At 28.6% G+C, this 25,520-nt stretch overlaps 1 protein-coding gene across 14 annotated transcripts in view; it reads right to left on the bottom strand.

The window, feature by feature from the left end:
- Window positions 1-25,520, bottom strand: part of LOC122522442 (coiled-coil domain-containing protein AGAP005037) — a 60,459-nt gene that overhangs the window by 14,968 nt on the left and 19,971 nt on the right. For 4 of the 14 annotated variants that reach the window (XM_043643548.1, XM_043643554.1, XM_043643562.1 and 1 more), the window contains 14 exons: window positions 18,477-18,639; window positions 15,488-15,613; window positions 13,988-14,159; window positions 12,839-12,994; window positions 9,737-9,882; window positions 7,078-7,131; window positions 6,028-6,096; window positions 4,698-4,787; window positions 4,092-4,154; window positions 2,963-3,188; window positions 2,739-2,858; window positions 2,451-2,558; window positions 2,153-2,335; window positions 1,076-1,172 (listed from right to left, as the gene is read on the bottom strand). In XM_043643548.1, the coding sequence (XP_043499483.1) occupies window positions 1,076-1,172; window positions 2,153-2,335; window positions 2,451-2,558; window positions 2,739-2,858; window positions 2,963-3,188; window positions 4,092-4,154; window positions 4,698-4,787; window positions 6,028-6,096; window positions 7,078-7,131; window positions 9,737-9,882; window positions 12,839-12,994; window positions 13,988-14,159; window positions 15,488-15,613; window positions 18,477-18,639 (1,773 nt within the window). The remainder of the gene's footprint in view (window positions 1-1,075; window positions 1,173-2,152; window positions 2,336-2,450; window positions 2,559-2,738; window positions 2,859-2,962; window positions 3,189-4,091; window positions 4,155-4,697; window positions 4,788-6,027; window positions 6,097-7,077; window positions 7,132-9,736; window positions 9,883-12,838; window positions 12,995-13,987; window positions 14,160-15,487; window positions 15,614-18,476; window positions 18,640-25,520) is intronic. The other 10 variants (XM_043643553.1, XM_043643549.1, XM_043643550.1 and 7 more) reach the window with 10 other exon arrangements.

Below are 25,520 nucleotides of genomic sequence, written 5' to 3'. Positions count from 1 at the left end.
TCATTTAACTGTTGTCATATTTTTTGTCTATTTCTTTGTTTTTTTTTTATTTAAATGGGAGAAAAGTAGAGAAAAGAGAGCTTGAAGATTAATTTACTTAAAAAGGAGACGAAGGAAACACGTGTAAGAAAATTAAAGTTACAAAAAAATAAAAAAAAATAATTCAAGTAACATATAAAAAAACATAAATCTTAAAAAAAAATAGAAAAAGTCAAAAAAAGGAAAGAAAACAATTTGCCTGGTCGGCTCGCGCTTTATAATATTCTTCAATCATATTTTATTAAATTATTCAAAAAAAGAAGAAAAAAAAGATATTCGTTCGTCTTTCTTTTCTTCGTCGTGTCTTCTTCTTTTTTTTAATTTTTTACTTTTTCAAGATTGAAAAAGGATTTTTATCAATATTATTTATTATTGTTTTTTTCTTTTAATTTAAATATCAGGAGGAAAAGAAGGATGGATTAGAGTTGGGGTATTATTTTTAAAGGAAAATCGTATCATGCATTAAATCTCATATTACTTGTTTTTACTTGTATGTTTCTCTTCTTTCTTTCGGGAGGATGCAGGATGATCGATTCGAGGATTAATTATTTAGAAAGAAAGAGAGAGAGAGAGAGAGAGTGAGAGAGACAGAGAGAGAGAGAAAGAGAGAGAGAGAGAGAGAGAGAGAGAGAAAGAGAGAGAAAGAAAGAGAGGTGGAGTTGGAGGGATGAAGGTCTTTTTTCTTTTTTCTTTCTTTTTTTGAAACTATAATATATTTTAATTGTTTCGTACTTTTGGTTTTAAATTGATTGGAAAAGAAGATTGCAAGAGAGGAAAATTATTTCGAGGTTCGTTTTTTCTTTTTTCTCGTTTTAAACGAACACTTTTGTTTTGGGGTCTTGGATAATAAGGAAAAATTCTTATTGTTGTATCTATTATTATTATCTTTTAAAATGGAAGACAGAAAGAGAGAGAGAGATTGAGAGAGAGAGAGAGAGAGATAGAGAGAGAGAGAGAGAGAGAGAAGAAAGAGAGCGAGCGAGCGAGCGAGCGAGTGAGCGAGCTTTTGCGAGCGAGCGGGCCAATCGAGCGTTACCTTTGAATGTTGTGCAGATGTTGGTGTTATAGGTGGTGTTTCTTCAGCATCTACGCTTGCGGCATTTGGTAATCGCTGCTCTTGCACCGAGGCCAAGCTGAAAACCAACCCCGTTCAATCATTTCATATTTATTTATATTCATGTTTCTATAGATTTTTTTAACACTTTGATTGCCAACACAGAATGTTTTACATGTTTCGCTCAGCACGCCATCCACGGTAGTATATTTTTATTATTCAAGATTTCATAGTAATTAATAAGTAATAAATAAGCAATTGTTCAATCGGGCCACTTTTTATTTCAAAGCATATTTTAATTAACGGTAATGTTCAAAATGCACTAAATGTAAATTTTCATTCAACTTTTACAATTGTAAATGTTCAAGCGCTCCGGTCACTAATGACCACCGTGGCCAGTTATATATAACCAACGTGGCAGTCAAAATGTTAACTAATTTTTATCCCATTTTAGCTATACCTGTTCTCCTTTTTTTAGTTTTCAATTGTATATTATGATAAGGATTGCCTTCTAAAGGATGAGATATAATTGATACTGCATATATCAGTTTCTTTATTACTTAGTTAATCATTTCATTGCAATTTTTATTTAATTAAATAGAATTTTTTACTTTTTTTGATTGATTGAATAATTAGATTTGCAAAGAAAACTGTTGGTACCATTGGTTTTTTGTCGGAGACAAATGTTTTTACGAAACATTAACCTTTAGTTTGGTAAAAAATAACTATTCTCAGATAAATTATTTATCAATAATTTAATGTAATTGATAGTTTCAAAATATTCGATCTTTTATGGATACTATTACGATATTATTAAAAAATTGCTTTTAATGGTTTGTTATGATTTTATATACGTTATTAAAAGATAATAAGATTGCATATCTAGTTCACAGTAATTAAAACGATAATCTAAACAACTCAACAACAAAGAAACTCAATTTGTAAACACGAAGATTGTGTTCCCCCTACTTCTATCAATGAAAAACAACAGGTATATCTATTAATAATTTTTAATAAGAGATCATTCTCTTCGAGGACATAGAAACGAAACAAACGCACCGTTTAAGCGTAACGAGCGTTCCTGTTAATTTTTTGCAACGTTTCAATGCAGACTCCAATCGTTCAGGTTCTTCCTTTAGGAACTTCTCCTCTCGTACAATTTTTTCCATTTCCGAACTTAAAAGACCCTTCATACCTTCTTGTAGACTTGGAAATCGTACCTTCAGATCCGCCACGGCTGTGCTGAAACGTACAAGGAAAAAGAATAATTTAATTTTATAAATAAGATAACATTAATTTTTGTTAATTAAAGATTTCGATTATGATTAAGGTTTTTAATTCTTAGTTTTTTCTTTACCTCGATTTATTTAATATCAATGCCATATTTTCCACGTCTGACATATTCACACGTGTTTTCCTATTGATGACGTTACCACGAAGTTCCTCCACCGTACTCTCGAGCTCGCTACAAATTTTTATTAAAAATAGAAAATTAAATTTTTTTAATATTTGATTATCTTAAAAGGTTTATTCTTTGTAATTTTACAAAGTTCCGTACGAACAAATTTTTTATTATAGTTTCGTTTGTACCATCGGTTACAGGACACCCTGTGTATGGAAATATTGAATTAAAGAAAGGACTAACGTAAGATCTTTTTCCAGCCTAAGCATTTCCTGTTTGTAGAGGTCTTCCTCTCGACTTAGTCGAACTTTTTCGGCATCACCAGTCGTCCAAGCAGCATCACCACCGGACAATAACATTGCTCTGAAAAATAATATTCAAATAAAATGTAAATAAATCATTCATAGTTTTTTTTTTACATGAATCATTAAAGGAGATACCAAAGTATAAAAAGAAGATAAAAATACCTGATCGTGATGAAAGTATCCCTAATAGTTTCACGTATAGTATGAGCCTGAGATTGTGACAAACGTCGGAGATTCCTAACATCCTGTCTAAGATCCTTAGCTTTTTTTTGTAATCCTCTCAATTGATTATACATCTCTGGTGTCAAGGCTAAATCACGGTAGACATATTGACCAGCTACCAAGGCTGCTGGTTTTGGTGGCGGCGTTGGCTTGTGTCTCTCTCGTTCTGAAATCATCCATTTTTCTATTAATTTTATTCAAATAAATAATTAAGATAAATATTAAAATATTTACTTAGACACAAAAAAAATATAAAATAAAAATATAATTGTCAAATTACTCTACGAAGCTTTCCCCAGACATAAAAAAATAAATATTGACGAAGACATAATATAATATTAATTATTATTATGCAGGTAATAAGTATTGAAGGTGGACCTAAGTAAAGAAATTTGAATTTTATGATCTATTTTATTAATGCACAAATAAATTGTAATATAAAATAATTTATATTATAATATAATATATTATAGTAGTATAATATACAATAATATTGTAATACTATTATTATAGTATTATATTTATTATAGTATTATATTATATTATAACAATATATATTTATTGTTATAATATTATATATTACAATGTAATTATATTACAATTAATATAATTTATATTACAATTAATTGATATTAATAAAATAAATCCTAAAATCAATTTGTTTAACTTTTCAAAAACCATCGAATAATTTCACCAACATAATTTTATCCATTTACAAATACAAATACAAATACGAATAATATACGTGTATATATATTAACTTATAATAATAATAATTATTGTTTATTTTATATTTCGCATATATCTTATAACTTATATCGAGTAATTGGATTAAGCAGATTTAAGGTAAGGAAGACGATGGAGGAATAAGACAATGACAAACCCATATGACGATTAATTATTATAATGTTACGAATTCTAGGTATATACACACACACAACACGCGCGCGCATACATACGCACACATACGCGTCAACGCACATAGAGCATATTATTATTACGTACATATACATAGAATAATTTTGGCGATGATATTTGAAAGCATACAAGATTTGGTTGTATTGATTACCTTGCGAAGACATCCTCGGCAACGTGGAGGATTTGATTGCTGGTTTCGTAGGCTTTGTATCCGCTAGTCGATTGTAGGCATTGGACACAATCGTACGAGAAGGTGTTAGAGATATTATTATTTTTCTGTTAGTTATCTCTCTCTCAATTATTTGTTTCTTTTTTCTTTTTTTTTTTCCATTGAGAGATGCAAACCATATTCATTTTCTTTTTTGCTTTTTTCTTGTTTTTTTTTGTTTCTTTCGTAATATGTAATCTTGAACTTTACATTCTTTTAATTTTGGTTTCTTTTCTTCTTCAATCATATTTTTCTTTCGCTCGTTCCAAACGAATTAAATATTTTATCTTTATTTATTTTTATGTTTTTTGTATTAAGAATTATAAAAATATTATCAAATATATCTCGATAAATTTAAATGTTGCAATTAGTTTAATTGTTAATTAAATCGTTCGAGCGAAAGAGAAGATGATGGTGAAAGGAAAAAAGAAAGGCAAAATAGGTGAAGAACCATTTTGATCGTTTGACTTAACAATAAACAACATGCTCGGAGAGAAAAAGAAATCAATCGTGAAATGACGTGTAGGTGTGTTTGTTGATTTTTATTACCTGCGTGTTGAGGGGAATGTTGTTTCGGTGAGTTCATATCTGGTGGCTCGTCACTGAAGGACACTGACTTTTCAAAGGACACCGACTTGTCTGTAATAGATGTCGATCAAAAATAGATTTTCTTTAGGGTGATTTTTGAATACGTTTGAAAAAAAAATAATATCTTTGCGATAATAATAATAAAAATAGCTTGCGTTTATACATATGTTTATAATATGTATTGTTTAAATTCATATTTATGTGCGAGGAGATAAAATGATGTGCGTTTATATATTAAAAAAAATACATTTCAAAAATTTGGAATCAAATCTACGAATCATATATAAATATCGAAAGAATTAATTAATTATTTATTTACTTTTTTCATTTTCAAGCTTAATAGAGACAAAAATAATAATAATAATAATTTAGAGAACAAAATATCTAATTGAAGTGCTGTAATTTTGGTCTCATCGTTCGGTTAATTCGTTCTAACTAATGTGTGCAATCATTTTATTTTTATTTTTATTTTCTGTCGTCTAATTTAACCCTTTGCACTTATTTTTTATTCATTCATATTGTATGGCTTTTTTTTATAAACGACGTTCAAATTTTCGATATAAAAAATATTAATGAGAATATTTTCAACGAACGAAATATTAATCGCCAAAATAATAGAATTGTATTTATTTGAATATTAAAAAAAAAAAGCTTTCAATATTAATTATTTACCATATCCGACGCATAAAATAATATATTTTACAAGACTCGAGGTCAAAGTTCAAAGGGTTAAAAACTTGTTGGATTAATTAGATGTGGCGACATGCAAAAGAAAAAAAATGTAGTGGAAAGGAGAACTTGAATGGTGCTGTAAGATCGGAGAACAATGACAAATCGATTGGAATTATGGTGTAAATATATTTATATGCTGACAAAAGCGAATTAAATCAATGATAACATGTAGAGAATTTCTAGAGAAACGAAGGGTGAGGGGGTGAATTAAGGAAAAAATGAGAAAGAAAGAAAGAATGTGATAGATAGAAATTTAGGAAAAGATAGATAGATAGATAGATAAATAGATAGATAAATAGATAGATAGATAGATAGATAGATAGATAGATAGATAGATAGATAGATAGATAGATAGATAGATAGATAGATAGATAGATAAAGAAATAATAGAAAATTTGATGTGTGCGAAATCGTGCAACGGTGATTGACAGAGCTAGCAGTGCAGCGTTCAAAAAAGCTAATATATATGTGATATTAGAAATAAAATATATATATTATATTATATTATATATAAATAAATATAAATGTCATATTATATATATATGTGAATTAATCGCACCTTTGCCTAATTTCGGTGGTTTAACATCTGTCCTTAAGAATGAGTCATCTGTAACGGTAGTTTGACAGACTTAAATGTTGACAGCGTAGATCGCGTCGTAGTAGATTTTTTTCGTGAGAGTGATAGAGACAGAAAACGTGGTGATATGTAGGTATATACATATGTATTTTAAAATTAAACCAAGAAAAACAAGTAGTATTCGTAAATTAATATTTAATAGCAAAGTTATTTAAACTATGTATGTACGTATATATAACTTTAAAATAGAACAATAAATAATAGAATAATTGTATTATATAACGTAATATAATAATTATAATTAAATTAAAATTATCATAAGATGATAATATTAATAAAAATAATAAATATTGTGTGTGTTTGTGTGTGTGTATGTATGATAAAAATTAAGTACGTTATAATGGTAATGTAAATAATATTTAATATATGGGTTATTTCAAAATATATAGGCCTTTAGGGGTGCGTCAAAGTTTCGTCAGAGTTGTATTAGAGTTGTGCCAGAATTGTCCTTTTTGGGATGGTTTTAGTACGTTAAAGTAAGAATGAAAGTTCATATTATAACCAATATAATTTTGTATTATTCATTGTAGTGATTATGTGTGATTGGATATAATTGTATGTCTCCTTGGCTATGTCTATGATTATACAAATTTTTGTTTCTTATTTGAACTTACTGAAACCACTCCTTAAGTCACAATTAACATATTTTGAAACATCTTGTATATGTCATTAATTATGATTGTGGATTAAATGAAAAAAATTAACAAAACTAATCTCATATAAATCAATGATTTTTTGAATAAATGATAATGTAAATAATGAGAATATTAAATAAAAGATTATAATAAATTTGTTGAAATTTTTTTGGTATACTGCACTGGTATAAATTACTGTCACATATATTATGTGATATGAAAAATAATAATAATAATAATAGAATCAATTTTATATATTCTATTATATTAAATACAGCAATAATATAGCAAATAAATAGGAGAATAAATAGAAGATAGAGAAGATGAAGAGACACACCTGGCAGTGAGGCAGAGCTGGAGCTAGAATGTTTGTCGAACTCATCCCCGGCGCCTGATGTATTTGCGTTAGTCAGAATAACAAAGCAGTTGTACAGCAGTTCTTATTTTCTTTCTTTTTTTTGTTCTTTTAATTTATATTTTTCTATTATTTTATTATTTAGACGAAATTCAAACAACGATAAGAAACATGTTTTTATTTTTTAAGACAATACGATATGAAAAATTTATTTCGTTAATCATTGCCTACCTTTCGTTATATATCGTATTTCCAACATTCTATCAAATTTTTTACGAATTTAAACATATACATGTACGTGTATGTGTATACATTTTTATACACGATGGGTTACCTGTGTAAATGATTTTTACAAAATTAATTATTCTTTCTTATATTTCACGATCTTTTGAAATTTATTTAATTTTTGTTTTGTTTCAGCAGAGCTTATGAAACAGAATAATTGATTTTTTTTTAAATCTTTTACAGACACCCGCACGTCTTATAAAATTCACACACAGATACATGTGAGCCGGTAATTATAACGATGGACTAGACAATAAGTCGAAATATTGAAAAAAACGTTGATTTTATTATTTAATTTATAATATAAATAACTATAATGTAAAATAAATCATACAATCAATTTTTTTTTCAATCTTTCCACTTTGATTAGTTCACTGTCATAATTACCGGCACACATGACACACGCGCGTACACATGAACCAACACATACGCGCGCGTACACATACACATATGCACACACACATACATATACATGTAAACGAAATTTCATTTTCTAATTGAATTTTGACAGATTCTTCTTCTTCTTCATGGATGAGTAATGATCGATCGCGTTTTAATTTGCGTACGATTTACAATAAATGATTTAATGTTAAAACAAATTGAGATTGATACATAGAGAGAGAGAGAGAGAGAGAGAGAGAGAGAGAGAGAGAGATAGAAAAGAAAGAGAAAGTGAGATAGTGATAGAGATATTGAGTGAGTAAGAGTGAATGAGAGTGAGAGAGAAAGAGAGCGAGAACGAGAGAGAGAGAGAGAGAGAGAGAGAGAGTGTGTCATACCTTAGCTCGCGAACTTCTTCTTCTTCTAGTATTTAATCCACACACAATCGCTTCTTTTTCCTCAATAAAAGAGTAATCTGCCTTCAGCACGCATCTCGGAATTTATTTGATCGAGTACACCCGAATAACGCGATTTGCTTATATTTTTTTTGTTTATCTTTTTTTCGCTTTGCGATAATAATACAGGATAATGGAAATCATTTTCATTATGGTCAAATCAAATTGAAGGAATAATAAATAAAAAGAAAAAGACAAGGTGGGAAGAAGGGGGTGAGGAAGGTTGGAAGAGGAGTAAATGAAATGACGATGAAATATTAACAACAATGTGGATAATTTATAGATACATTTATGATATTACGGTCATTGGTTTAGATTTAGATTTTATGGAAAGAGATAGATAGATAGATAGATAGATAGATAGATAGATAGATAGATAGATAGATAGATAGATAGATAGAGATAGAGATAGAGATAGATAGAGAGAGAGAAAGAGAGAGAGAGAGAGAGAACAGATTGAAGATACATATATATGAATTAGAATAGAGTCGAATAGATGGAAGGAGTTTGATAATTACGATTTGATTTTGATAAATGGTTCTCGAAATAAGTGAGAAACAAAGTATGCGGCTAAGATAGCAATTAAATTTGTAAAACTTTGTAATGAATGTAATAAGAAGGAAAGGGAGAAGAATAGATTCATTGTTGAAACTTATATATTTATATATATGTGTGTGTATGTGTATGTGTGTGTTCTAGTTTAAAATATAAGCCACTCATAGGCAAAAACGATTAACTCGATTGTTTAGAATTAAATAAAATGTTATTATCAAAGAAAATATATATATATATATATATTTGTTATTGTGAAAGATCGAAATTGGAGAATGTCAAGATTCACATAGTCGCTTCTCAACACATACCAAATACGTCGATGAAAGACCGAATATTTGAGTTTTCTTTTTTATAAATTAATATTTCAGACATACACCAAGCAACCATGTGAATTTTGACATTTTCTAATTTTCGCCTTTCACGGTAACATATACATATATATTTAAGAGCAATAATGTGACGATAATAACGATAGTGATTTAATTATAAGTCAAAAACTTATGCAAATGTATTTTATAATATAAATATTTTTAATATTAACTAAAATCATAAAATTAAATTTTCCAATTGTTTTTTGACTTAAGTCATTTTCAAAAGTATCGGCAAATATTGGACATGGTATCCAACGATAACCATATTCTTCTTATTTTGTAAAATGGTCAAATAATTGTGAACATTTTTTATTTCGTTTAATTGGTCGGTGATCTTGAATGGCTAATTGCACGCGCGCATCGGTCTAATGAATGGCTCATATGCACGCGCGCGCGCGCGCGTGTGTGTGTGTGTACGTATGTTAGAAAGATAGCGAAAGAGAGATAGAAAGAGAGAGAGAGAGAGAGAGAGAGAGAGAGAGAGAGAGATAAATAGAAAGATAGATAGGAAAGGTTTATCTTCTTTCTTTTGTAAATTTTGTTGGAAATTTGAGAACGTGTTAGTAATTAGAATCGGAGGATGATCGAACGTACCTGTAGTTCGCGCATAAGGGTCACGACCCGCAGGAACCTGTAAGTAGTCTCTCGGTGATGGGCTCGTGTGTGGTGCATGTGTCAACGCTTTGTGAACCAGACCCGTCAAATTAGCCAATTGTCTTTCCATGTGTTCCACCCTTATCCTATTAAAAGAAAACAATCATTGCGATGTATGATTAATAATTGAATTGAAATAATTATATCTACTTGTTTTTATATTTTATTTTGTTCAAATATTTTTTGGTGGGGGAGGCGCAGGGGTTTTTTTGGTTAATTGGGGGTTGTTTGGTTTGTTTTTTATGGTTTGTTTGGTCTTGCAAAAGCCATTCCTCGAGAAAGGTGTAAAAACATCGATATGTTACGATAGTTCATTCATTCATTCGTTCGTTCGTTCATTCATTTTGCAAAGGGAATAATATCTTACAAGATGCGCTGCTACTGATCAGATATTCTATCGATAATAGACGATAACGCATAATTCGGCTGGCACATAACTATAATACATGTTTTCTAAAATATTTAGCGCAGGCAAAGCTAAACATCGTCACGTTCGTGTCCTTTTTATTTTATTTTATTTTATTTGGTTCGATATATTTCGTACATTCATTTGAAGCAAAAGTAGGATCGTATCGAGTAAAATGTGATTTTTTAGATTATTGCATTTATTAACTCTTAATAAAGCCAAATTTTGTAAGTTCACCAATAACAAGAGAAACGTTTATTTTTTATGATAATTGTATTTATGGCTAAATAAAGGAAATTAAATATCGTTTATCATAAGATAAATTAGGATTTATTTTATGGTTAAAAAAGAATTAAAAAATAAAATGATCCATTTTTTATATTAAAATTATTATTAACAATAAGTAAAAGGGCCGCAGAAGCACGGGGCGCCCACGAAAACGATGGTGCGACAATTTAACAGTGCAATAGGCAAAAAAACATCGTTACGAAACAGGCAATTTGCCTAAACCAAAGAATGAAGAAGAAGAAGAAGAATAAGTAAAAGAAAAAAGAAAGTAGAAAAGTAAGCGAGAATAGTTCTATGTTTTAATTTATATTAGTCAGTGTTTTGCGAGTAGAAATAATTTTTTAATTGGATTTTATCAGTGGTTTTGTAGAGGTTCATTTGTTCGAGTCAAATTTATTCATATTTTTTATTATTCGATCAGTAATTAAATAACGTTGAAACATTCTTAACATTCGTTTTTATAATAAAAATAAATTGCAATATTATTTATTAAAGTAATTCGAAACAACAAATTCGATCATTTCCGATACGATCCTCCAATAACATCATTTTTCATCAATGGAAAAAATTGTTACATTTAAATTATATAATTAATAATTGCATTCGTTATTAAAAAATTTAATCTTTTTTTTTTTTATTTACACGGAACGACGATCATGTCCTAATATCGGATTGAATATTCGTCATAGCAACATATAAAACACGTGCATCGTTCCTATGCGCAAAATAGAATTTCTTTCGTCTAAAAGAAATATAAAACAAAATAACAAAAAAAAGGAAAGAAGAAAGGGAAGAAGGGATTAGGAAAGTCGTATTTGAAAGTTCACAGCTTTTTTTTGTTGCTGTTGTTGCTAAGTCCGCTAATCGGCATGCTGCATTCCACTGCTGCGATTATCGACAAAGTTGAAAAAGTGAGAGAGAGAGAGAGAGAGAGAGAGAGAGAGAGAGAAAGAGGATAGTTTTTTATTTTATGTTTTAATTTTTTTTTCAACGAAAGGATTAAATAAAATAAGGATAGAAAATGGCGAAGAATTTAACGTTTTTCTTCCACAATTAATTTTTCTTGCTTTTTGATCATGCTTCTTCTTCTAACATCATTATCGTCATCATCATTTTCATCATTATTATCATCGTCATCATCATCATCATCATCGTCATCATCATCATCATCATCATCATCATCATCATCATCATCATCATCATCATCATCATCATCATCATCATCATCATCATCATCATCATCATCATCATCATCATCATCATCATCATCATCATCATCATCATCGTCATCATCATCATCATCGTCGTCATCATCATCATCATCATCGTCATCATCATCATCATCATTATCGTCATCGTCATCATTATCATCATAGTCATCATCAGCATCCTTTTCCCAGCATGCAATTATTTTCTTCTTGCAAATCTTGCAAATGATCGATTCGAGTATCGATATTGTTATTAAATTGTTTATTGTTTTTATATGGAGTATGAAGGAATTTATTAAATTTTTGTCAAAAAGAAAACCGGGATTTTCTTATGAGATTTACAATGAAATTTAGAATATTGGAATAAATGTTTGTCTTTAGAGATAAACAAATGTATGGCGTTAAATGTTAAAGTAATCGAATAAAGTTAACCTATTTACTTTAAAAAGAGATTAAATGTGGTAATAGTTACGAAAAAACAGCTTTTTTTTTCTTTTCAGTAGAAAAGAAGAGAACGTAAGATGGTTAAATACGAGAGAAAAGAGGAAATGTTAAACGGTTTCTAAAGAAAAAAGTAAAAGTTGATCAAATTCCTATCCAATTCATTTTGAGGTTCAAATCAGTGTACATATACGTATGTATATGTGTGTGTTACATGTGCCGGTAATTACGAAAATGGTAGATAAGCTTAAAAAAAATTGGTAAAAATTCATTTTATGATTTATGTTCTAATAGAAGTAATTTTAATATAAGATAAATTATAAAATAAATTTTTAACAGTTTTTTTGATTTATATTAGTCCAATATCATAATTATCGGTACCACGCGTGTGTATGTGAGTGTATGATTGAAAATAAAACAAAAAGAAAAATATTTTTAGTAAAATTAGCCCTATCAAAATGAATCATAATTACCGCGTTTAATTGAAAAACAAAAAAACAAATTACTTGTAGAAATTAATTTATTCGAATGAGAATAAAATAGAAAAAAATAAATAAAAAAATAGAAGAAAATCCCGGTGTATGAGATACGAGAATAGAGAGCAAAAAAAATAAAAAGAAAAAAGAAAGTGAAGAATGAGCTTAAAAGCGAGGACAGGTAAACTAAATGCGATATAGGGCAGAGTGTTTAGGTGAATACCGAGTAGCGTCGTAGCTCTGTCCAGTGGGTATAGGGGCTGCCGTTGGTGGTATGAACGGAGATCGAGGGGGTCCAGAAGGTGGTCGACCTGGTGGTTTCACGCCGTACAGGCTGTAAGATTCCTCCAATAGCTCCGTATCGCTGCACCACCCACAACAGATATACACATCCACGCTATCAGTCATCCAAGGGTGCTTTTATCCATTTTATCATCTTAGACAACCACCTTTGTTTGTATTTTTATTTTTTATCTCATTCTCCAATCTGATATACCCACCATACCGAATTTCATGAAGATGTATCATCGGCAAATATTTTATAATCGTTGACCAACAAATTTGTGTCTTCCTTTTTTTTCAAAATAGTACTATTATTATGCGTAGAAATTAATTAAAACAAATTTATTATTTATTTATATCATCAGTATTCATTTCTACATTTAATTAAATAATACGAGAAAAATTGCACGAATTTATTGGTCAATTTGATACAATTTTAATGAGTGGGTTGAGTTACTTTTTAAATGATTTTTAAATATGAGATAATAGATTTGATTGGACCGTAAGAGGACAAGAAAGAGAAAGAGAAAGAGAAAAAGATAATAGATGATAGATAAAAGAAACATCAGGATTTCACTCTGTTCGCTTTGATTTTTTTCTCTTTTTTCTTAAACATATGTAAGTGTGGAAAATGATTTTTAAATGATTTTAATACGAAAAGAGGACAAGGGATAAAAAGATACCAAGATAGATGATAGATGATAGATAGAAAAAAGAAAAAACGTTAGGGTGATTCCGTTCACCTTAATGTTTTTAAAATACATGTAAGCGAGGAAAATGATTTTTAAGCGATTTTAATACGAGAATAGGACAAAGGTAGAAAAAGATACCAAGATAGACGATAGATAAGAAAAAAGAAAAAACGTTAGGGTGATTCCGTTCACCTTGATGTTTTTAAAATACACGTAAGCGTGGAAAATGATTCTTAAGGTGATTATTAAATACGAGATAATAGTTTGATATTTGATTGTTACCCAAAAGGAAAAGGGACAGATAGAGGTACATAGAAAATAATAAGAAAAAGATCGATGATATATAGAAATGAAAAGAGAAAGAAAGAAGACATAAGAATTCGAGAAACTCTGCTCACCTTGCTTCTTCATCGATGACAGGTGTAACTGTTCCAGAGTACTGCGAATAATAAGGTTCCTCATAACTGCTACCAGTACTATAGGGACCAGGTGGATATCTTCCGGCAGCAGATCCAACACCACCACCTCGTTCAGGACTGCTCATGTAACCACTTTCTCCGTGTAATCGATCTGTGGGTTGATTTATCGTAATTCGTAAAGTTAAATAATATTTCATCTCGTTGTTAATTGTTGTTCTTGTTGTTGTTGTCACTTTCAATATTATCTTTCTCTTCGTGTTTATTTTAAAATCTTAATCTACTTTTATTTTTTTATATTTTTTATTAAATTTTATCTTTTTATGGGAAGCATACATAATAATGTTTCGAGCAAATTACCGAACGAATGTCCAAGTGAAAACTGGATCGCATTTACATTACATATTGTAGATAATGGACATAGTATGAACTGGCGATTTTTCAACGACTACGTCATCAACGACGGAAATAGAGGATAGAAAATAAATAATACAGGTTTCGGAGGCGTGCTTATGGAAGGTCAATCCAAATCTACTTTTTTTTTTATTATTATTTTTGTTTTGTTTTAAATGCATGAGTTAGATCTCTTTTTTTAAATATATGTACTTTTGTTGATAAGGGGGATGACGATGCACACTACTTTTGCAAAAGGTTTCTATTTTTTTTGTGTAATATAAAATCTATATACATATACACGTACAGTGACTCACGAAAGTATTTGTACACTTGCCATGAAATACTTTATTAATTATAATAAGTATATTATACAATACCTACCGACATATTATTAACATTGGATGAGGGATATATGACTCTAAATTAATTAAAATCGAAATATATATATACAATAGTTAGGATTTATTTCTTATAAACGTAAAGATTGCCGACGCTACAAAAGTATTTGAACAGATAACTTTGAAGTATTTAATATTTATTAGGACAACCTTTGGCATGAATAACATCTTGTAAACGATTATGCATACTCTTTACTAACTTTTCTGTAACATTTGGTGATATGGAACTCCATACTTCGAGCATCATAACTATCATCATATAAGCATAACTATTGTATATATATTTCGATTTGCTTGAAACTTTACCGATATAATTTAAAAAGTCATATCTTCCTCATCCAATGTTAATAATATGTCGGTAGGTGTTGTATAATATACTTATTATAATTAATAAAGTATTTCATGTGGCAAGTGTTCAAATACTTTCGTGAGTCACTTTATATATATATATATATGTATGTATATAAAATACGGAGGGCATTCCGATTGGACGAAATATCGATTCCTCGTACGAACGTATTTCCCCCGAAAGTTATTAACTTTTCAAAATACGCGATGATAACCAACTTGGGCGATTCTGATACAATAGTAGACGTTCCACCTGCTCGTCCGTTTTTGAAGATTTTGGTAATTTTTTTTGGTTATTCTTTTTTCTGTTTTTTTTTTCTTTTTCAAGGATTCTACTGACCTGGTATACTATAGAGGGAGACCGAGCTGTCTCTAGAGAAACGAGCAGAGCCCCCAAGACTTCCAAGGGGATTTTTGCCGCACTGGTAGCTTCGAAGCGGCTTGGCTGGCGGCACCGCGCCACCACCTAATTCATCCATCCAAAAAAATCAAACAGAATGTCTCGGGGAGAGAGAGAGAAATACTTTTGAAGCCGAGAGATATTATGTATTTACTTTTTGGCCAAACGAGAAGAACCAACTTCAACTACCGTACTTCTTCTCTTTCTCTCTTTTTCTTTTTCTTATTTTTTCTTTTTTTCTTTTTTCTTTTTTCTTTCTCCACCGCCAACTTCCTCCCACCACCCCCCATTTCTTTTAGATTTTCTTTTCGTCTCTATACCAACCAACCAACCCACCCACCCTTTCTTCTTTTATCTCGCTAAGATTTTATTAAATAGGCAAAAAGTATTCATATTTAATTGTAGGACTTTCTTTTTATAAAAAATAATATATGGAATTATTAATGGTTAAAGTAAATTACTTGTATAACCATACTAAAACAAAAAATATCAAATCAAAATGATTGATCTTTTAATAATATTATAAATAAAAAAATCAAACTTTTAGATTAATATCCAAATTAAAAAAATCAATGTATCAGGACAATTAATTGAAATAATATTCTTAAGATTACCTTGGTATCTTATTGTTAGTATAACAATCAAGTTATTAGTATAACAATCAAGTTATTAGTATAACAAGTAAGTTAGACAAATGCAAATAATTCAAAGCATGATATATTTTAATAATTATAAATAAAAAGCCTGAACTGTTAAATTAAGATTCAAATTTAAAAAAATCAATGAGAGAACCAGCATAATTAATTGAAATATTATACTTAAGATAATTTTAAAAGCTTACACTTAAAATATCAGATATATTTGGTTTGTTATATTTAAATATAAAGTAATTGAGATAGATTCAAATAATATACAAAAAATTGATTCATTGATAAAGTAAATTACTTACAATAACACGCGGAAAGACATCTAATCAAAATGATTGAACATTTAATAAATATTATAAATAAAAAGTTCAAACTTTTAAATTAAAAATCAAATGAAAAAACTTAATCATTGAAAATATAATAATTGAAATATTTTGAAGATCACTAAAAAAATCCTACTATTAAATAACTAATCCTTTTTCCTTACAAGACGTACACATATACATACATACATACATATATACATACATAAACATACATATGCAGTTAGGTGACATTCCCATAAATAATCAATTAGCTCAATCTGAAGAAATCTCGGACAAGGCGATTTTTTTGTCCAAGTCGGAACGGTGCCTCGAGTCCCTTTGATTCGTTTTTTATCGATCTCGAGGATACAAGGATAATAATAATAATAATCATAAAATAAACAAATAATTTATTAGCTCGAACAAAAAAAAGCATCACTTGGAAGTTGCGTGCTCTCTCTCGTTAAATAAGTTGATTCTTTTTATTATGTTCTTCAATTTTGTCTGTTTACAAGGTAGTTGTAGGTGAGTATATAGGGTGGGTGCAAGGGAGGAGTGGGGTGTGGAAGAGGACGGTGAGAAAGTAGTTAAACGTTGGACGAAAATTATTATTTGTTTACTCGAACCCCGTGCAAGTTAATTATTTGTTAACGTGTGTTAGTAATCAGTTGCAAAGTTTGAGGTAGTGTTGTGGAGATCAGTTGGGTTGGGTTGGGGGTGGGGGGAGGAAGGATGGAATGGTTAGGTGGGGGATGGTAATCGAGTGGCCTTAATTAGTCGATATCAGGATAGGATTGTGAAGTGATGTAATAGGTTGAATTGGTAGGGAACTTGGAAAAGAAAAGTTTAGGTTAGGTGGTGGTTAGAAAGATGGAAGGGGTTGTGATCGGTTAATGTCCTAGTTTCGAATTAGAGCCCTGTTGAGTACTTTAAAAGGACTTTGGTATCGAGTTCTCTCGATCGAAACTTAACTGTTTGCACCGATTACTTTATATCGAGCAAAACGAATCGTTTGAAAATGTAGAGAGAGAGAGAGAGGAAGGGAGGGGAGAAAGTAACTTTGTGCACGAGTTTGCTTTAGAATGCTCGGTTTGAAAACAAAAATTGTTGTTTACTTATAAAAGCATGATAGAAACTAGCATGATAAAGAGAGAATATTAATTACGTGCTAGGATAAAATAAGTTGGATAGAACTAATTTATATGATTTCATACGAGACATATTATAGATAGCAGATATTTATATATATATTAGCTCGAGTTAATTGTTGTTAGTCGATTAACGTTTAGTATTGATTATATTTTATATCTAAATAAATATTTCATTAATTATTTTTAATTTTTTGTTTATGAATATAAATATTCAATTATATATTTTTGTTTTCAGTTGAAAGTATTTATATTTATTTAGATATTAAATATTTCATTATTCAATATTATTTCTATCGAATTGTTCTAATTTTTAAAAGTAATGTTCTTGAATCATTCTTAATTCATTGTAGTAATGGATGTTTTGTTTTTTTTTATAATAGAAGTAATTTTGAAATGTCATACTATTGTCATATAATAGTATAGTATCAGATACTATTAGGAAAATTGATATTTTTGCAGAATTTAATGCTCAATGTTTTTGTGAACAATTCGATAGATCGTATATTATTATGGAATTTCTGGAATGAAAAGCATGGAAAGTGTGAAACAACAATTTGATTATCACGTAAATACGTAAAAAGCGCGGCTTCCCATTGGACGATACATCCGAATTCGTTTTATATTATTTTGTTTTTATTGTTGTTGTTATTGTTATTGTTAACGAGGAAAAAAGCAAATAAAAAAAATTTCTCGATTCTTGGAGACTAAGAGACACCGTTTTCTCGACGAAATATCGGCCACGAAATTCGTCGTTGGTTCGTAAATTATTTAGCTGTGCGCAATTGTAAATTAAAAAGAAAAATTAACAATTTAGCGCACGTAATACCTGGTGTAGATAATGGCTTCGGTTGGGTTGGGGTTGCATTTGGTCCTGCTACAACAGAAGATGCTGCTGGACTATATGCCCTTAAAAGAGGTCCACCTCGAGGTAAAGTACTACTACCACCAACGTAATATCCACCACTACCGGAATTCGAATTTTTTGCTGTCTGAAAATACACAAATATTTAACTAATTATTCATTTATTTTTGTACCAAATAAAATCATTGAAAGGGATTGAAGTAACAAACATGTGTAGTCCGAACAATAATGGCAAGAACAACGGATAAGAAATACGGGATCTTTTTTTATTTTTCGTATTGAGTAGCTAAAAGGTATAAATGTTCAAGGGTTATTCATTTATTCTATATTAATTAGTATATGTCTTTTTTTTTATTGATTTTATCTTGATCATAATATTTATTTTAATTTGTGTATGTATGTATTTCCTTGATTTTTTATTTTTATTATTATTATTTTAATAATTTATCGTAGTATTGTATTAGTATTTATCGTGAAACGTTACGTTTTGTATATGTTTATTTTAATAATTTTATTATTTTTATTTTCTAATATTTTTGAATTTTATATTATATTGTTATTTTTTAAAAATTGTTATTCAAATGAGTAGATAATAAGCCACATTATTGTAGAACACACTTCCTTCTTTCTATAAAAAAAAGTACAATTATTAGAAAAGAGAAATCGAATTGCGTCATTGTACTCGATAAAAAAAAGGATTTATAAAGTTTAATAAAATTAATTATTAATTATAGAAAGCAACGAGATATTATATTAAACAATTATTTACTTTTTGTTATTTGATAGATAATAGATAAACAATTTATTTCTTCCTATAGATAAAGAAAGTTACTCTTTATCTTTGAAATGAAACAAATTCATAAACTCTGTATGATAGCAATAAAAAAAAAGAAGTTTTCTAATGAAGCAAACGTTTACAGTGCACGTTCGTAAAATAGTTTTCATTTTGTTCGGTTCGATTTCACCATTTTCCAATCTCTATGTTTGCTTTCTCGTTGGTTTATTCAAGCACACATAATAGTTTATTCAAGCAGGAAATTTAAATCTAATTGCATATACAACTAATTGTTTTTGTTTCACCACTTAAATTTTTCGGGGACAAAAAAATCTCCAATTAAAATATTTCATAAAATTTTCAGAAATTAAATAAGAACAGAAATTAAATTATTCTATTTCTTCAATTAGTATGTATAATAATTTGTCATCGCAGGAAATTTAAATGCATTTACTTGTGCAATAAAAAACAAAATTGTTTCTCTTTCTTCTAAATTTATTAGGAAAAAAATCTCCGACTAAAATTTTCGGAAAATACTTAGAAATTAAATAAAAACTTTAGCTTATTTTATTTCTCAATTAGTTCAATATTACGTATAGTAATTTATGACTGGAAAATTTTAATACATTCACTTAGGCAATCAAAAAATAAAACAAGATTATTCCTTATTCTTTTAAATTTATTAAAAAGGAAATCTCCAACTAAAATCCTTGGAAAATGTTTAGAAATTAAATAAAAAAATTAGCTTCTCTTATTACTCAATTAGTTCAAAATTACGTATAATAATTTATCACCGTGGAAAATCTTAATACATTCACTTATGCAATCAAAAAATAAAAAACAATTGTTCTTTGTTTTTTAAATTTATAAAAATGTCTTTACACTGCTTGCATTGATTAATTTTATATTTTTGCCTCTTTAAATTTTAAATGTCCACCTAATTCACTAATTTAAAATATTATGAAATCCCAATGTTGTTTAGTGTTCGATTAAATATTAAATTAATAACAACAATGAAATAAAATCAAATTAAAACAAAAAAAAGAAAAAGTAGAAGGTATTTCCCTTCTCTAATTAAAAAAACAACATGGTAAAGGTATGCGTTAGGAGGTCCAACTCCCTCTTTTTGATTTCAAGCAAGCGTAAAAGCAAACAGGCTCTGCCGATTCATATCGATTTCCCTTTCTTAGTCGTTGTTACTCACGCAGTGCGTCCGGCAACGTGATACGTGCTTTTCCTATTGTTGGACTAGTTTAAATTAAAAAGAAAGAAATAAAGAAAGATAAAGAAAAGAAAAAAAAGAAAATAAAGAGAGTTAAAATAGGAGTCCAATTACAACAGGTGAACGAATTAGAGAGAGGAATAGGGGTTTTAAAATTAAATTTAATTTATTGTTAATTACAGCAAGATGTCAAGAACAAGAAGATAAAGTTTATCAAAGTGTCGTGTTTAATTAAACATTACAGTTATTTTGATCATCGTTAAGCTCAGTTTTTTCGTAAAATTTTATTTAATGTAGAATTTTTTTCTTTCAAATTTAAATTCAAAAAAATAATCAATCGGAAGAGATTTTTCATATTCGTCAAAGATTTGTTTTAATCGTGGGAAGTAATGAATGAAAGTAAGAATTATAAAAATGTTTGTATCTAATATCATTGTATGTATTTTTGTTACTATTTTTGGGTTTTTAATTAAAAGTGTGTCTTTGGAGTTTTCTACATTGAAAATCGATCAATGGTTTGGAAAGAAATTTAAAATTTCACCTTTACATATGTACACTCTTACTCAGAAAGATTATATTCAGGTAAATATTGTTTCATAATGTTTAAAAATAATTAAGTTTTGTTTAATTTTTCTATGACTATTGAATTCAAAAATTTTTCTATGCTTTGATAAAAAATAGTTTCTTATAAATTAGATTATTTTTAATAGAAATAGATAATTTGTTTTGTAGATTATTTTTAGATAATTGTTATTCACTTTTTAAATTTTTATTTTTATCATCAAGGTCGTTGAAGATTCTTAATACAAGAAAAAGAAAAAGAAAGTGATCGATAAAAAGAAGTTTACTTTAAGAATCACCTTTCGAACGATCAATCACGAAAGAGAATTCAAATGAACCTTTTTCATGGTGTTGCTCTAAATAGATAGAACTTTAATTACCGATAGGAAAATGTTCAGAAGTTAACTTGTAATTTAATTTTATTGTCTTTCGTTCTTTTTTTTTTAGTTTCTCAGGTGGGAATTACCTGTACCTAATATAGAGGAATTTACTTTTTGCTTATGGTTGAGTTCAGTCAACTTTACGTATCCACAATCGATATTTTCTTACTCTAGTAAGTATCCAAATATATTTTATTGCAATTAACAATAAACAATATAGAAATTTTTCATTTCGGAATAGGTTCAAAATTTTGGGTAATATTAATTAAAAATCCCTAAGCGATTTTAAAAATGAATTGCTCTGTTTAGGCTAATTGTTTCTGGTCTCAAAATATTAAATAAACAACTTAGGAACCTTTTTACAATATAAAAAACATATTCCTTAAAAATGTAAGCGATTGATTTTAAAAAAAATTTACTTTAGGATTCTTGGTATGTCATTCAATTCTAACATTACTTATTGGTTGACCTAATAGTTATCATAAGTGAAAGTAAAAAAAAAAGAATTAAAGAGAGTATCTTATCGTGACACAACAAGTGAAAGGAGATTTATTCCTTGCTTGTTATCTTTTTAAAATTTTTTTGCATCTTTTTGTTATAAATTTTAGTTAAAAAAACAAATATCGTTTATTCCATTTTTAGTTGGCATTTCTTCATTCGAAATAGAATTTATCGAACGATATAATAAAAAGTTCTTATAAAAAGAATCTACACACACACACACACGTATACATAAATAAATAAATTCTCTTTCACTTTTATCAAACTGCTTCTTCCTCTTTTTTTTCTGATGATTTATTTTTTTCATTTTATTTAAATATGCACATATATTTAATTGTACCCACACACGCAAACGTAATATCAAAACTTTCCCTAAATTGGAAAGTAGAAAAATTTTCTAGATATGTCATATGAAATAAACGAGCGTTTTTATTTTGTTAGAAAACGAGAAAGATCGATTGATAAGAGGATGGATATCTGCAAAGGGTCGGAGCGTTCATTTGGAAATCGGTGGGATCAAGGTATTTGAGGAGAGTGTTACTCTTCAAGAAAATCGATGGTATCATATTTGTCAAAGTTGGGAGAATCGATTAGGTCGATTTGCATTGTGGCTCAATGGTCGAATAAAGACACAAGGTTTCTCCGAAAAGGTTCGTCTAATATCTTCACAAATAATGTTTTCTTCCTACTTTTATTAGTACGCTGGTATAATTATTTATTACAATAGCGATAAGTAAACAAAATATTTTTCAAATTATTTTCTAATTTATTTTACGATACTTCCTCCCTCTCCAAATTAGTTGTCACATTTGTATAAATATTTATAAAACAACAAATATGATAATTAATTTGGATTTGACGTAGAGTAATAAATAATTTAAATAAATTATAAAATAAATGTGTTTATAATTTTCTTTTTTTTTTTTTTAGGTACTTATTAATAAATAATTCCAATATATAATATTAAAAAAAATTAATTATCCTGATTACCAACACAATAATTCATTCTTATTTTCATCATCTTAATTTTAGACTGTGAATCATGTGATACCAAAATCAGGTGACATAGTCCTAGGCCAAGAGTATACAGATTTTGATAAAGGATTAGAAGAAGGTATCGAAGGATCAATATTTGGATTCAACCTTCTCTTAAAATCAGCATTCGATGAAGAATCAACAAGAATATCTTACACACCACCATCGACATTTACATCTTATGGTACTCGTTTCGTTCCAAGGATTCCATTGAAAGTTTTCAAAGATTCTCACAATAGATCAAGATTATCATCATCATCATCATCATCATTAAATAATTCCAAATATATTCCCGATACAATTGGTTCCAGTATTCCATTGGGTCAACAATTGGTTAAACTTTCTTACGTTTATTGCGAATTGGGTAAAGGTAGTCCACCAATAGGTGGTTCGTTTATGTTAATATCTTGGAGTAGAACACCCGTAAAAATATTTGGTGGGGCAATCCTGAAGAATGCAAATAAGGATTGTGGTCATTTTTAAATGCAAAACTCCTAAGTGTCCTGTCATTAAATCCCCAAACCTAATCCCATTCCTACCCAAGTTCTATCTTTAAACTATTAATTAAATCCCCGTCCTGAGTACTGACCAATTTTCTATTCTGCTTTAGGCTAATAAATCTTTTTAAGCATCAAGCAATCTAGTGAAATAAGTGATACTGGACAACGAACATTTCGCAAGAATATTCCTCTTTCTTTCTTTCTTTTTTTTTCTTGTCAGTTCTTCGGGCAAACATCAAAAATACTCTTATGGAAACAGTGAATTACGTGATACCAATGAAACTCGTTACGGTTAGAATACTATAACTAGACATACTACATGTGACATATATGTATCAAGAAAGAAAGAGAGAGAGAGAGAGAGAGAGAAAACACGCCTTATAGGGAAGCAGTTCTCTTTCATCATTTTTTTACGCAACCAGTAAATGTTCAATAAGGAGAATCTACTAGTTTATAAAAATTCATCTTTTCTAATTTTTTTTTGTTTCTCTTTTTACGAATAGAAAAAAGAACAATAATTTTACCGTAACAGTATTTATGTCTCACAACTGTTTATTACTATATTAATTTAGAGGCTGTTCAATTAGTTGTAAGTATTAATGTAAATGTGTATTAATGCGAAGGATGTGATAAAAGTTTGTAAAAAGGGAACAGATTCTTCAAATCCCTAAAAAGGGAGAGTAATAACGATAATAAATTATTTAGAGAAGATTGTTATATTTACTGTTAGAGAAATATTGAATAAATAGATTTTCTTTTTTTTTTAAATTGTTTAATTTATTATGTGTATATTTTAAAATACCTATTAACGTTAATAATCGATAAATGTACGATTATATCTAATTAAAGTAAATATATCAAATTGTAATCGAAACAAAATTTATTGTCAAAAAGATACTTTAATTAGGGATAATAAATAAATATTCTTAAACAATTATTGTATAACATACGTATATGATCTATAACAATTGATATAAATATAGGATTATTATTTTCTTAACAAAATAATAAATGAAATATAATTGAACAAAAAAATTCAACTCACAAAAAAAATATTTATTTCATTAGAGATAATGAATAAATATTTAGAAAAAAAATTGTAATAATACACGCGTAAATATATCTACAAAACTAATTAACATTAATATTAAGCTGAGATAAATGTAAGATTATAATTTTATTTTATACAATGTGAATACGTAATTGAAAAAAGAAAAAGAAATAGAAACAGAGAAAAAGAAAGGATGATTTATCGGAACAGAAGGAGAACGAATTCAATTAGATAATTACGTAAGACTATAAGTAGACATAGCGATACCGTCCCATCCCCGTTGATCCGCATCCGGACACGCTTCTATAACACTTTCCCTTAGAGGAGTTTCGTTCGAGGAATTTCTCGATCTTCATCGTAAAAACTTATGCTATAACACACATTTCTTACGGTATATCATTATATTATTATATTATTCAAAAAGTTGTTTAGTAAATTTCAAAAGACCAACCGATAGAGAAGAGGCCTGGTGGAGAGAGAGGGGTGAATGGGAGGGGGCGGGGAGAAAAAGGAATTAATTTAATGATCGAAACTCGATCTCCAAAAAAAGAGACCACCATAACCGCGTTCGCTTTCACTTTCACCAAAATCCGCTTTATTTTGTTATCTCCCTCCCTCATTTGTTCTTTAACATTCTCTTTCCTTTTTTGTCTTTTAAGATCTTAAAACACGTCCATATATTTAAATATGTATTGGCATATACAGAGTGTTGAAAAAATTACTAATTTATAATGTGTACAGTTTTATTCTTGTTAAAAAATTTTGAACATACAACATACGAGCATATGTTGGAATTTTTGAAAATACGTATACGTATACAAGTTGTTGAAAAAATTATAAAAATTATAAAAAGTTATCTGAAAAAGTATTATGTTATATATGCAGAAAAGCATGTAAGATTTTTAAAAAAGAATTTTTCTAATTAATATTATATACTTTTCTTTTTTTCATTAAAGTAATAATGTTATAAAATATTCGATACA

The sequence above is a fragment of the Polistes fuscatus genome, unplaced genomic scaffold (assembly GCF_010416935.1).
Source record: "Polistes fuscatus isolate 324 unplaced genomic scaffold, CU_Pfus_HIC Scaffold5, whole genome shotgun sequence".
Taxonomy (NCBI): Eukaryota; Metazoa; Arthropoda; class Insecta; order Hymenoptera; family Vespidae; genus Polistes; species Polistes fuscatus.
This window is presented reverse-complemented; position numbering and strand designations above follow the sequence as displayed.